Raw genomic sequence first — 13,055 nt, 5'->3', positions numbered from 1 at the left:
ATTTGACCCTGCCCCGGGGGATCACAAAATTGAACATATGCTTATATAAGGCCTATTTTGTGAAAACTTCAAAAATCTACTTGTCCATAATCTTTGGGTCTAGGGCTACCAAATTTGGTATGTAGTGATATCTTATAGTTCTCTACCAAGTTTGTTCAAATTATGCCCCTGGGGTCAAATTTGACCCTGCCCCGGGGGTCACAAAATTGAACATAATTATGCTTATATAAGGCCTATTTTGTGAAAACTTCAAAAATCTACTTGTCCATAACCATGCGGCCTAGGACTATCAAATTTGGTATGTAGTAACATCTTATTGTCCTCTACCAAATTTGTTCAATTTGAACCTGCCCCAGGGGTCACAAAATTGAACATATGCTTATATAATGCCTATTTTGTGAAAACTTAAAAAAAAAAATCTTGTCAATAACCATTAGGCCTAGGGCTACACAATTTGGTATGTAGTGACATTGTGTAGTCCTCCACTTAGTTTGTTCAAATTATGCCCCAGGAGTCAAATTTGGCCCTGCCCTGGGGGCAACAAAATCGATTATATGCTTATATAGTGCAGTGCCTATTTTGTGAAAACTTTAAAAATCTTTTTGTCCTTAACCATAAGGCATAGGGCTACCAAATTTGGTATGTAGTGACATCTAATAGTTCTCTAACCAAGTTTGTTCAAATTATGCTCCTTGGGTCAAATTTGAACCTGCCCGGGGGTCACAAAACTGACCATACACTTATATGGGGCCTATTTTGTGAAAACTTTAAAAATCTTTTTGTCCATAACCATTGGGCCTAGGGCTACCAAATTTGGTATGTAGTGACATCTAATAAACCTCTACCAAATTTGTTCAAATAATGCCTCTGGGGTCAACTTTGACCCTGCCCTGGGGGGTCACAAAATTGAATAAATGCTTATAAAGCGCCTATTTAGTGAAATCTTTAAAAATCTTCTTGTCGAAAACCATTCAGACTATGGCTACCAAATTTGGTATGCCGTAACATCTTATAGTTCTCTACCAAGTTTGTTCAAATTATGCCCTTTGGGTCAAATTTGACCCTGACCCGCTGGTCACAAAATTAAACATTATATGCGCTTACATCTCGCTTATTTTGTAAAAAATCTTAAAAAATATTATTGTCCTTAACTCTAGGACCAAGGGCTACCATATTTTGTATGTACATGTAGTGAGATATAGTAGTCCTCTACAAAGTTTGCTCAAATTATGCCCCTGGGGTTAAATTTGACCAAGCCCAGGGGGGCACAAAAGTGTACATGTGCTTAAATAGGGCCTATATTTAAGTATTTGCACATGCAGAGAATATTTGTTTCAGCCTTTTTTCAGCAGTGGAGCAATACAGGGCCATCATGGCCCTCTTGTTTCAGACCCCCAATCAGGATGTAGTAGATTGTAGTTTGTTCGACATGCGAACTCAGTTGGCAGAGTGTCCCACTACAAATCAGAGGATGGCTTGTTAGATCCCTGGCCTGACCACATAACTTGTGTGACGATTGGTCATGAAATCCTTTCTGGTGCCATTCTTCCCCTTACGATTATTTAAATAGGGAAGTTGTCAAATACTGGCTTATGGAAGTGCACTAAGTACTGATTTACTAGCTAATCCAGAAAAAGTGTGCGTTTGAAACTGACTGCTGTGAAATGACTTAAATATTGTTAAAAATGGTAAAATAAAACCCAACTTAAAATAACAAATAGTTTGAAGTTTAGTCTGTGTTGTGTGCCTGGCATCATTGGCGTATATTGATGTCTCCTCGTTGGGTGGTACGTTGTTTTCTCTGCATAAAAGTTTGCATGTATGTAAGGAAAGCTTCATTCACAGTTCTCAAGTGATTTTTGAACTTAAAATATGTCCTCGCCATTGGTAGTAGATGGCCAAGACATCTTTCATGCCTATTGGTCTACTGAGTTGTGTCCTTGAACTTTGCAGTGAGTATGGCAGTAGGATAAAATGTTAAGTTTGATGAGCAAACTTCTTCCAAATTTCTCAAGAGAATCAATTGAAGCTTTAACAACTGGGAGGTCACGAGTTTGATCCCAATTATGGGAGCGTTCATTAGATCTCCCACGTAGACATGAACTACTAGTTCTAGTCCCAGGAAACGGTCTTGACAGCGTTTCAAATAACTTAAGGCTTTCAATACAATCAAGCTAAAATAAATAGGTTTACACTAATTGAAGCTTTAAGTATGTCTTCACTATGAAGTGTAGCTGTGCAAGACTCTATAAACATGAGTGAGCCACATATTCTTGAGGTGCAATAGGAGATTGATGTTGAAGCTCTTAATAGGCAAGAAGTCATTTATGTGAACTAAAGTTTATATATATATGATATATGATATATATCCTCGACATTTTGACATTTGAATACATTTAAGTAAAACTTTGTCTCTATAAACAGATACATTTTACAAGCTCATTAAGCGCTGCTGTTTGTGCAAACTAACTGAAAAAGACCAATACATTTATCCCACGTTTGCTCCTCTCAACCCAGGCGTATAAATGGGTTCCTGTGAGGGAAGTACCTAATGTACAGTATTTGGTTTAAGACATTCTTTTACGTCAATATCCGACAATAGTCCTGACCTTTAATTAAGTAAGCAGAACATGATCGGTTAGGTCAAGAGACTTTGTGCATTTATGACATCTGTAAAACTGAATATGATCGGTTAGGTCAAGAGAATTTGTGCATTTATGACATCTGTAAAACTGAACATGATTGGTTAGGTCAAGAGACTTTGTGCATTTATGACATCTGTAAAACTGAACATGATCGGTTAGGTCAAGAGACTTTGTGCATTTATGACATCTGTAAAACTGAACATGATTGGTTAGGTCAAGAGACTTTGTGCATTTATGACATCTGTAAAACTGAATATGATCGGTTAGGTCAAGAGAATTTGTGCATTTATGACATCTGTAAAACTGAATATGATCGGTTAGGTCAAGAGAATTTGTGCATTTATGACATCTGTAAAACTGAATATGATCGGTTAGGTCAAGAGACTTTGTGCATTTATGACATCTGTAAAACTGAACATGATCGGTTAGGTCAAGAGACTTTGTGCATTTATGACATCTGTAAAACTGAACATGATCAGTTAGGTCAAGAGACTTTGTGCATTTATGACATCTGTAAAACTGAACATGATCGGTTAGGTCAAGAGACTTTGTGCATTTATGACATCTGTAAAACTGAACATGATCGGTTAGGTCAAGAGAATTTGTGCATTTATGACATCTGTAAAACTGAACATGATCAGTTAGGTCAAGAGACTTTGTGCATTTATGACATCTGTAAAACTGAACATGATCGTTTAGGTCAAGAGACTTTGTGCATTTATGACATCTGTAAAACTGAACATGATCGGTTAGGTCAAGAGACTTTGTGCATTTATGACCTCTGTAAAACTGAACATGATCGGTTAGGTCAAGAGACTTTGTGCATTTATGACATCTGTAAAACTGAACATGATCGGTTAGGTCAAGAGACTTTGTGCATTTATGACATCTGTAAAACTGAACATGATCGGTTAGGTCAAGAGACTTTGTGCATTTATGACATCTGTAAAACTGAACATGATCGTTTAGGTCAAGAGACTTTGTGCATTTATGACATCTGTAAAACTGAATAAGATCGGTTAGGTCAAGAGACTTTGTGCATTTATGACATCTGTAAAACTGAATATGATCAGTTAGGTCAAGAGACTTTGTGCATTTATGACATCTGTAAAACTGAACATGATCGGTTAGGTCAAGAGACTTTGTGCATTTATGACATCTGTAAAACTGAACATGATCGGTTAGGTCAAGAGACTTTGTGCATTTATGACCTCTGTAAAACTGCCATTTTAGCTACAGACTATGACCTCTGGTTAGGTCAACAGACTATGACCTCTGTAAAACTGCCTGTTAAGCTTACCTGAGTAAACTGAGCTTTTGTGGTAAGTTTTCTTCTGTATTTCATTGTTCATCAACAATTACCTTAATAACCATCTAGTGACTACCTTTTCTTCCAAATCATCATGAAAGAAAAGTGTTCCTTATGATATCACACCAAATACTCCACAAGAGCATCGCATAGCGGGTGCCAACGCTCAGCTGTGGGTGCAGTTTTGAATGAATGAAAGCTTGTCAGAAGAAAAGGAAGAAAGGTGTTAATTTATTATTTATTTTTGTATAGAGGTCACAGTGACCTTGACCTTTGACAGTGACCCAAAAATGGGTGTGGCGTGTAGAACTCATCAAGGTGCAGCTACATATGAAGTTTCAAAGTTGTAGGTGGAAGCGCTTTGATTTTAGAGCCAATGTTAAGGTTTTAGCACGACGCGGACGGTGGACAGGTTGGCTATGACAATACCTCAGGGTTTTCTCCGAAAAGAGCCGAGCTAAAAAATGGCCTTTCCTTATATGGCTAAATTTAACCTCCTAAAATTTACAGTTTCTGCCCACCCATCAAGAAATCTGCTCAGATCATTTGTTCTAATGATATCTTGGCCGAGTTAAAAAATGGTTCCAGTTGTTAAATGCAGTTTTGCTTATATGGCTAACATGAAACCTTGTGAACACTTACGAAGACACATATTTCACCCAATCATCATGAAACTTCCTCAGAATATTTGTTGTAAATATATCTTGTCCCAGGTTGAACATTTTTTTCAGTCTGTTATAATTTAAACATAGTGAAAACTCAACAATAAATACAAAAATACGAGTATGCTAATGTTTATTAATTTGATCATATGGTTACACTTAAATAAAATTGCATAAACCATACAAAAATAATTAAAGCTAATGTATTTCACATGTTTCCATGAAAATGATGATACTCTAAAGGAAATAACATCCATGAAATAAAACAAGACATGTGTCCATAGAACACAGATGCCACCATATTCCACTTTTGTCTTAGAACTCTTCTTATGTCAAACACAGATGATATTGGCAAAATGTTACCTTTGCCCCCTTAGTTCAACCTTGACCTTTGAGGTAATGTGCCAGGTGATACATGACCACTTCATCTCTTGATGGCAGTCATTTTTGGCATGTTATCTTACAATTGAATGATGAAATGACAACATTACCATCTGCACAAGCTGGTTTATGGCCAATTGATCTTTTAACTCGAAGTGCGACCTTGACCAATTAGTTAAGGAAATAGTTGTTAAATGTAACACCTTGTCTTATGATGGTATAAATTAGCCCAAAGTTATGGTTGAGGCCATTTTATGGCAAAATTTGACCTTCTAAATGTTACCTTGACCTCTGTGAAAGAAGACAGGTGTTACAGTTGACATTTTGTCTTATTATGTTGGACTTAGTGCTAAGTAATTTTAAAATCCATCATGGCAAAATCATGGTACAGACAGTAAATTTTGCACCGACATACAGATTACGGACAGTCAGTGCAACTGCAATATGCCCCCTTCTTAAATGGGGGGGGGGGGAGGGGGCATAAGAACTATTACACATAATGCCATTCAAACAAAATTCAACAACAACAAATGTTCACATCTCAAACGGTAAGATCACCGTATTCTCTTAGCAAAGTTTAATACTTATTGGTGACAGGCATTATGAACATGTTTTTGACTAACAAACAAACTATAATTATTTTAAATAGTGCAGCTGCAGACAAATGATCATTGCTGGTTGTTCAAAACCTTAGGCCAATTAATATAATGGCCTGTTCCTGGACAGAACAATTTCTTTTATAAGCATTAATGATTTTCAAACATGTCAATATTAATTGCCTTCATATTTGTTAATAATTAACACAAATGTTAATACATTTTTCCACAAGAAATTTTCATAAATAACTTTAATCACAATTTATGCCATTATTTTAGTACCTTATAAATATAAGCATTCAGTCAACTGCATCATAAAAATTGTCAAATTATCAAACCAAGCACACACGGAGTTGTGTGTGGACACATGTAAAAAAATAAAGATCACACAAAAGTACATGCCAATAAAACATTGAACACATCCTACCTGCAAGTCTGTTTCAGGTACTATAAATACTTATTGAGAATATTATGTGATACTTCAATTGATTTGTTTAACATTAGACACATATATTTTTAAAAATGGTTACAATACACCAATATATTCATATATGACGCATATCAAATTATTTGGTTATCAAATAAGATGGTTAATGACTGTATATAATTAACAACAAAAAAATTAGTATATAAATAAAGATAAAAGTAAATTGCCTACTTAACCATATACAAGTCATCTTATTCCATACAGTAAAATACTGATACTCACAAATAAGATAACTATGATCAGTTTTTCGAATTGATGAACATCAATAATAATACAGCATTTAAATTTCAATAAATCATGATCCATTCAACATAGTAAAAATAAAATACACAAAAATCGTAAATGATTTTCATATCACAGTCTTCGTCTAATTTGTTTCGGTCTTTGTATGTCACCATATTCTGGATTTCTTGAAACCTGCTATATCAACAGTGCAGTACGCAACTTAATTACACTTTTATTTATAACTGATGTTTGCATTCCATAAAGCACAATTTATCCTATGTGTGCCTAATTTAGATCAGGTGCCTAAGTTCGATAATTTTTTTATGACGTATTTTCGAATACCAGCACTTACATCACGCGCCAGCCTTCCTGCAAAAACTCATAACAGAAGTCGTAATTCCGTCAACCTCTCTTAAACAGGTCTTTATGAATAAAAAAGCTTAAATTATGTCAATTGTCGATACCTCATTTTTCATGCATTTATCGCACTTATATTCTTTAAATAACCATTAAATTCATAAAACATCCATAAAAATACTCTCTTCTAAATTGCCAGGGACGCTGCAGTATTCAGGGGAGGTAAGACAATTCTCCATAAATAAGCGCTTTGTTTACCTGGGGCTCATAAGGGGGCATTCATAAATTAGATCGACGCATTACATTTTAAGATAATAGACGTCCAATTTAGACGTTTATTGTTGAATTTAAGCTCTTTACTGCAGCGCAATTGCCACGAAAAACTGGCTTTTAGAAGGGGTGAGACATTCCTATGTAGATATTGGGTTTAGGAAAAATATCGTATTATAATGTAAATATGTTTGGTAATTTTACAAATGTGTGTTTATGAGTGTTTGATGTTCTTTTCTGTTACCTTCTTAATTGTTAGTTGTTGTTAATTTAATAAATATTTAAGACACCCATTACAATAATCTTCACAATATATGAATAACCTTTCTTTTCTAAAAAAAACAACATAAGAATGTCTCGCTCCTAAGTTAAGTATTCGTGTGAGCAAATAACTATTTATATACCCCATGTGAGCCCCCATTTGTGACGTCATGAAGACAGCTGGTCGAACTTAGGAGTGCTTCTCAGTGACGTAAATCATGTGGGGTAATAGATAGTTTTTACCCGTTTACAACCGTTTTGTTTGTTTATATTTCTTTTTTTTGGCAGATTTTGGATACAGTTTTGAATATTCTGTCTAAATACCATAGCAAGTTTTCAGTAATCTTTGTTGATGTCGAGCATGCGCAGTGACAAAGTTAAACGTGATCGAACTTAGGCACACATAGCATAATATCTGCATTTTAATTAAACAAGTAACACAACATAATCACAATCTTTTTTTACAGATATAACTTTTTTTTAACACAATAATTCTTATAGTACAAATTTCCCAATTATATCATTGATTCAAAAATTGGTTGGTGTATCCATTTGGTGTATAATTCTAACAGAACCCTTGCTACCCCTCAAAGCTTGCTTGCGACCACATTCCTCACAGTGTTGACATGGTGATCTTCTGGTTCCCCCACCATCAAGTTCTGGTTCCCGAAGATGTTGTTGGGGTCAATGTACTCCTTAATGGCCCTCATGGCCCCAAGGCCCACATCTCCGACAGTCTTACGTAACCATGGCTTCCTCATCTTGCCCACTGAAATAAAAGATTTTTGCCACTTAAATTGTTCTCCTTGGCTCAAAATTTACCTTTATTATGTCTGAATTCTTATTATTTTATATGTTTTATGGGTGATTATGAAGAAAAACTTGTAGCCAAATGTCCTTATATGTAGCAATTTGCGAATGGCAGAGTAAACCCTGAATTTATTTGGTACACATGCTCATAGGTAATGGCCATTAAAAACATATACATGTACGGTAAAACTTCAGCTGAACCGGCAGGTGACAATGCCCTTATACAATGCAGGGAACCAATTTATGGAGGGGAACCAATTGTGAAACACAAAACAAGTGCACAGGACAAGACACACATACATACAAAGCAAATGCATAAAAATGAACACGACTTGGGGCACTGACTTGCAAAAGCACTGGGGGTTTAAACCTTATTTCAGGAGCTCAAAACCTTACACTTGGCCATGAATAATTGATAAAATAGTTAAGTATAAGTGAACATTTACTTTATACCATCACAATTAAAATGTGCAGACATACTGTCAAACTTACAGACTGTACTGAAACTATATGCCATTCTTCAGGAGCATTTACATTTGTTTTACTTTCACAAAGATAGTGTATGTAACATGTATATTTTGTATTTTCATAGTCAAATACAAACTATTGTTACCTCCATGATGGTGTGATATACTTCCACCATTTGCCAGAATTTCATCTCTTGCGCAGGCCTACAACAAGTTCAAAATCTTTTGTAATAACATACATAAAATGAAATGGAATCCAAATAACAAAGAAACAAAACATTTTTGACAACCACAACAGAAAGTATGGAAATAATTGATGTAAACCAACCTCAATATCCTCGTACATCTGAACGGGGTTTTGAACTCCCCTATAGTTGAATCCAAAGTAGAAATACACACACGCTCCTGCATCATAAGTTTGGGTCACCCTGGAAAGAAATCAGTAGCTTTTTATTATTAATAAGAAAAAGATACATTATTATCATAATAAAATTGCAAATACATCAAAAACTGTGTCAATCTGTTATTCTAAGGTTATAATTTCTTAATTCTTTCAGAAATTACTCAAGCTTTATTTTGTTCAATGTATCCTGTTGAGACAGTACATGACAATCTCCAAAGATGTAAAAAAAACTGTGAACAAGTACATTTAATATTGGAGTCAAGTTTCGTGGTAATCTGCCAAGGGTTCAGAGGGATTTGACACGAAAATGTTAGTGACAAAGTGGCTGATCAATAGCTGTTCAAAGGGCATTTCTATAACAATAATCTAGCTTCATGGCATGAAACTTAGTAAACAGCAGATTTGCTGTGCAGGCCTCACCTGCATGTGATGTACGGTGGGAACTGTATGCCCCTCTCCTTGCACTCTCTGTGGAGTCTGTCCTTGACATTGGTGCACAGGTCCAGGCATCTACAAACAGACACAAATACAGCAATCTACGTCATCATAGACGATTACTGTGAGCCTCTGCACAGGTTAATCAGGGTCAAATTTCAGCCTAGATTGGATTTTGAAGAGACATCCTTAAACAAAAAGTCCATATAAGCCGAAAGTGCTCTCTGTGATTAGCCTGTGCGGAATGCACAGGCTTATCTGAGACGACACTTTACACACATGCATTAAGCCCAGTTTTCCCAGAGCAAGGCTTCCTGTCTATTAAAACTCTTTCCTGTCTGTGCAAAAGGTAAACAATCAATACTATTCAAAAGCACTACATCATTTTTCTGATCGATGATCAGTAAATTCTCTGCAAAATTGATGCGACACATGAAGCTATATTTATCCAATAAAATATATCAAATTTTATGAGACATATTTGTGCAACTCAATTTAAACAATCCCAGTGTATTACAACAGTGCCCCACCTGTCCCATGGCACGGAGGTCTCAAATGACTCTGCCACCACATAGTACTCAAACCCCAGGTCCCGGATGTAGGCAATAGCGAACGTCAACATGTAGCCCCTCTCACCATTGTCAGCACCCCCGGCAAGGCCTCTGAATGCAGAGTTGTAAATGAAGAAAATGTGTCCATGGTAGCAGTTCACAACAGCAGAGTTCATGGAATGGGCTGCTTCAAGTTTGTAAATTACAATAAGATGTCAGATGAATTATAGAAATATTTTAAAATATTAATATTCTAATATGTCTTTCAATTTTAATTCAGCTTGATCTCTCAACTTCACAATATCTCAAAAAACATTTCAAACATGCAATTAAACTTAGTTACTAAAATGCCTTCAATCATTTAATTTGTTCTAAACCACCTTTATCACTAAATTAAATACTGTGAACCCATTTATTTTCGACAGCACAAAATTTCGTCATTTTTATAAAAATGACGATTTCGTCAGCACTTAAATTCGCCGATTTCTGATTTTGAACTTTAAAAAAATGCGTCAGTCGATATCCGATTTGTGTGTAATACATATTCGCTATCAATCGCAGTTGCGAATAATCGTACGAATGCGGGAACACACTTGAGAATCACTGCAAGAGTCTTTTGTTATCAAGGGACAGTAATGGACCCTCTTAATGTATGCCATTCACACGTTCATTGTAATGATAAGCGGACAAGTGGGATGGAATAACTGTTAACGAGTGTTTGTAACAACGAAGCCAATTGCCCATTAGTCTTTTTCTATTATTATAATTGCCATACTGATAACAATCGTAATTCTAGTTGGTATGTTTTTTTTAAAATGCTGTCAATACCCTTTTAAAACTGTTTGTGTTATACGAAAGAGGTTCCAGTTTGTTAAGTGTTTTTTTTTCCAAATAGAATGCTTTTTTATTCTGATATCAACATTAATATTATGAACTCTATGCGTGTGTGTGTTCTTAAAAAGTAAACTACCGGTATATAAATCAATAATGTCAATAATTTAAAAATAAATAAATTGATACATTTAAAATAGAAATAAGTGTGGTTAAACGCAAACAATCAAACAACAAACAGCAATTAAAATATTCTTTATTAATTTGTGATAAATACGCATGTTGATCACACATCGTCATCTTTTCATTTGGTTTATTGTCTTTCATCGGCATTCGCTGCGTGATGGCTAATATGCAACACCCCTGAAAAACACAATGCACCTTATGGGTAATAAAGTTATAAACAATTAGCGCTTATTCATTACCATTCTACATAAACGAAGTCAACGCATTCGATACAGCTGTTCTGCACACGCGTTTTTAAGAAGTGTAACGTGTCAGTTAAGTACCTTGTGTAATCTACATCCCTTTGTGTCAAAACCGGATTAATCTTGATTACGAAACAACAGTGAATGTGTGCATGGATTATGTTGGAATTTAATGCCTCATGTCTACGGTAAAGTTTTAAAATATTGTTCAACTTAGTGTTTGTTTTTGTTCAAACATAGAGCATGATTGTTCGTTAGGATCTTAAATTCGCCGATCGGTCGACTGACGAAATTTATGAAAATTAATGCCTGACGATTAATAATGGTTTCACAGTAATTTGATTTGTTTACCCAAAATTGGCAGCGATCTCATACACCCTTTTCTCTTGAGCATCAACGTCCTTCAAGATAAGAATTTTTTTATATAAAGTTAAATTTAAGAAACAAGATGGCCTGAAAGGCCCAAAGTCGCTCACCTGAGATAACAAGATATTATTGGGACAAATCTTCTGACCAAGTTTCATGAAGATCGGAAAATTAATGTGGCCTCTAGATTGTAAACAAGGTTTTACTATAGCCATATAAGGAAAAATGCCCCGCCCCCTGGCAGCCATGTTTTTCAACCAACCGGCATCATTATTGAAATCTTCCAAGATATTATCGGGATAAATCTTTTGACCAAGTTTCAGACAGTTAATGTGTCCTCTAGAAAGTTAACAAGATTTTACTATAGCCATATAAGGAAAAATGCCCCGCCCCTTGGAAGCAATGTTTTTCAAGCAAACATAATTATTTTCGAACTCATCCAAGATATCATTGAGACCAATCTTCTGACCAAATTTAATAAGAATAAGGAACCAAAACCATTTTTGAACTCATCCAAGATATCATTGGGACAAATCTTTTGACCAAGTTTCATGATGATCGGGAAATAAATGTGAAGACTAGAGTGTTAACAAAGATTTACTATAGCCATATAAGGAAAAATGCCCAGCCCCCAAGGTGGCCACGTTTTTTAACCAACCAGCATCATTTTTTAACTCGTCCAAGATATTATTGGGATGAATCTTCTGACCGAGTTTCATGAAGATCCAACTAAAGCCTAAACTAAAGCCATATGTAGCCATATAAGGAAAAATGCCCCGCCCCTTGGCAGCAATGTTTTTCAAGCAAACTTAACCGTTTTGGAACTCATCCAAGATATCATTGAGACCAATCTTCTGACCGAATTTCATGAAGATTGGAAATAAATGTGGCCTCTACAGAGTTAACAAGGCAAATGTTGACGGCGCACAACGGACGACGCACAAAAAGTGATCACAAAAGCTCACCATGAGCACGTTGTGCTCAGGTGAGCTAAAAACAACAATACTTTTTTAGCAATTATTTATTCCAAAAGTTTAAATTAAATTTTATACCAAAAGTTTCTTTCTAAATAAAAGTTTCCTTTCACTAGCCTTCACTAAGGGCTGTATTTATCAATATAAACAAATGATTCTTTTTTCTTTAGTAAATGTATAACCTCTTGAGATATTACTGATTGAATTGTAAAAGTTTACTAAAAATAATATTTAATTTTCACTGATATTTTGAGGTTGGATTTGATAAACAGCCAGTAAATACAAATAAACTTACCTCTTTTTAAGAGTTACTGACTGTGAGTTACCTTCTGGATAAGACAACCACAACAAGTACCATTATGCATACCTTTTTGGCACCTTCAAACAGCAGTGTGGCCACTGCCATTTTATGCACATCAAAGCCCTTGATCCTAGTTATATAAAACTTCTTGAGACCATCCATGAAGTTAGTGTACATGGACTTGGCTTCAGGCTTAAGAGCATGGCCTATAAAAAACATGGCAAAGAGATTTAAGAAATAACTACCAGGCCCTATGATAACAAGACTATTGCCAAGCAATATATGTCCCTACCGGC

The 13,055-nt window shown here is 35.4% G+C and overlaps 1 protein-coding gene across 1 annotated transcript in view; it reads right to left on the bottom strand.

The window, feature by feature from the left end:
• Positions 1-4,732: 4,732 nt before the first annotated feature.
• LOC127860099 (alkyldihydroxyacetonephosphate synthase, peroxisomal-like) overlaps positions 4,733-13,055 on the bottom strand; it is a 30,796-nt gene continuing 22,473 nt past the window's right edge. Inside the window, exons 12-18 of the mRNA XM_052397913.1 lie at positions 12,826-12,965; positions 11,470-11,519; positions 9,839-9,970; positions 9,294-9,383; positions 8,799-8,898; positions 8,617-8,674; positions 4,733-7,962 (exon numbers count right to left, since the gene is read on the bottom strand). Of these exons, the coding sequence (XP_052253873.1) occupies positions 7,781-7,962; positions 8,617-8,674; positions 8,799-8,898; positions 9,294-9,383; positions 9,839-9,970; positions 11,470-11,519; positions 12,826-12,965 (752 nt within the window). The 3' untranslated portion in view covers positions 4,733-7,780. The remainder of the gene's footprint in view (positions 7,963-8,616; positions 8,675-8,798; positions 8,899-9,293; positions 9,384-9,838; positions 9,971-11,469; positions 11,520-12,825; positions 12,966-13,055) is intronic.

This window comes from Dreissena polymorpha, chromosome 15 (assembly GCF_020536995.1).
Source record: "Dreissena polymorpha isolate Duluth1 chromosome 15, UMN_Dpol_1.0, whole genome shotgun sequence".
NCBI lineage: Eukaryota > Metazoa > Mollusca > Bivalvia > Myida > Dreissenidae > Dreissena > Dreissena polymorpha.
Note: the sequence above shows the minus strand (reverse complement) of the source record. Positions and strands in the feature narration are given on the sequence as shown.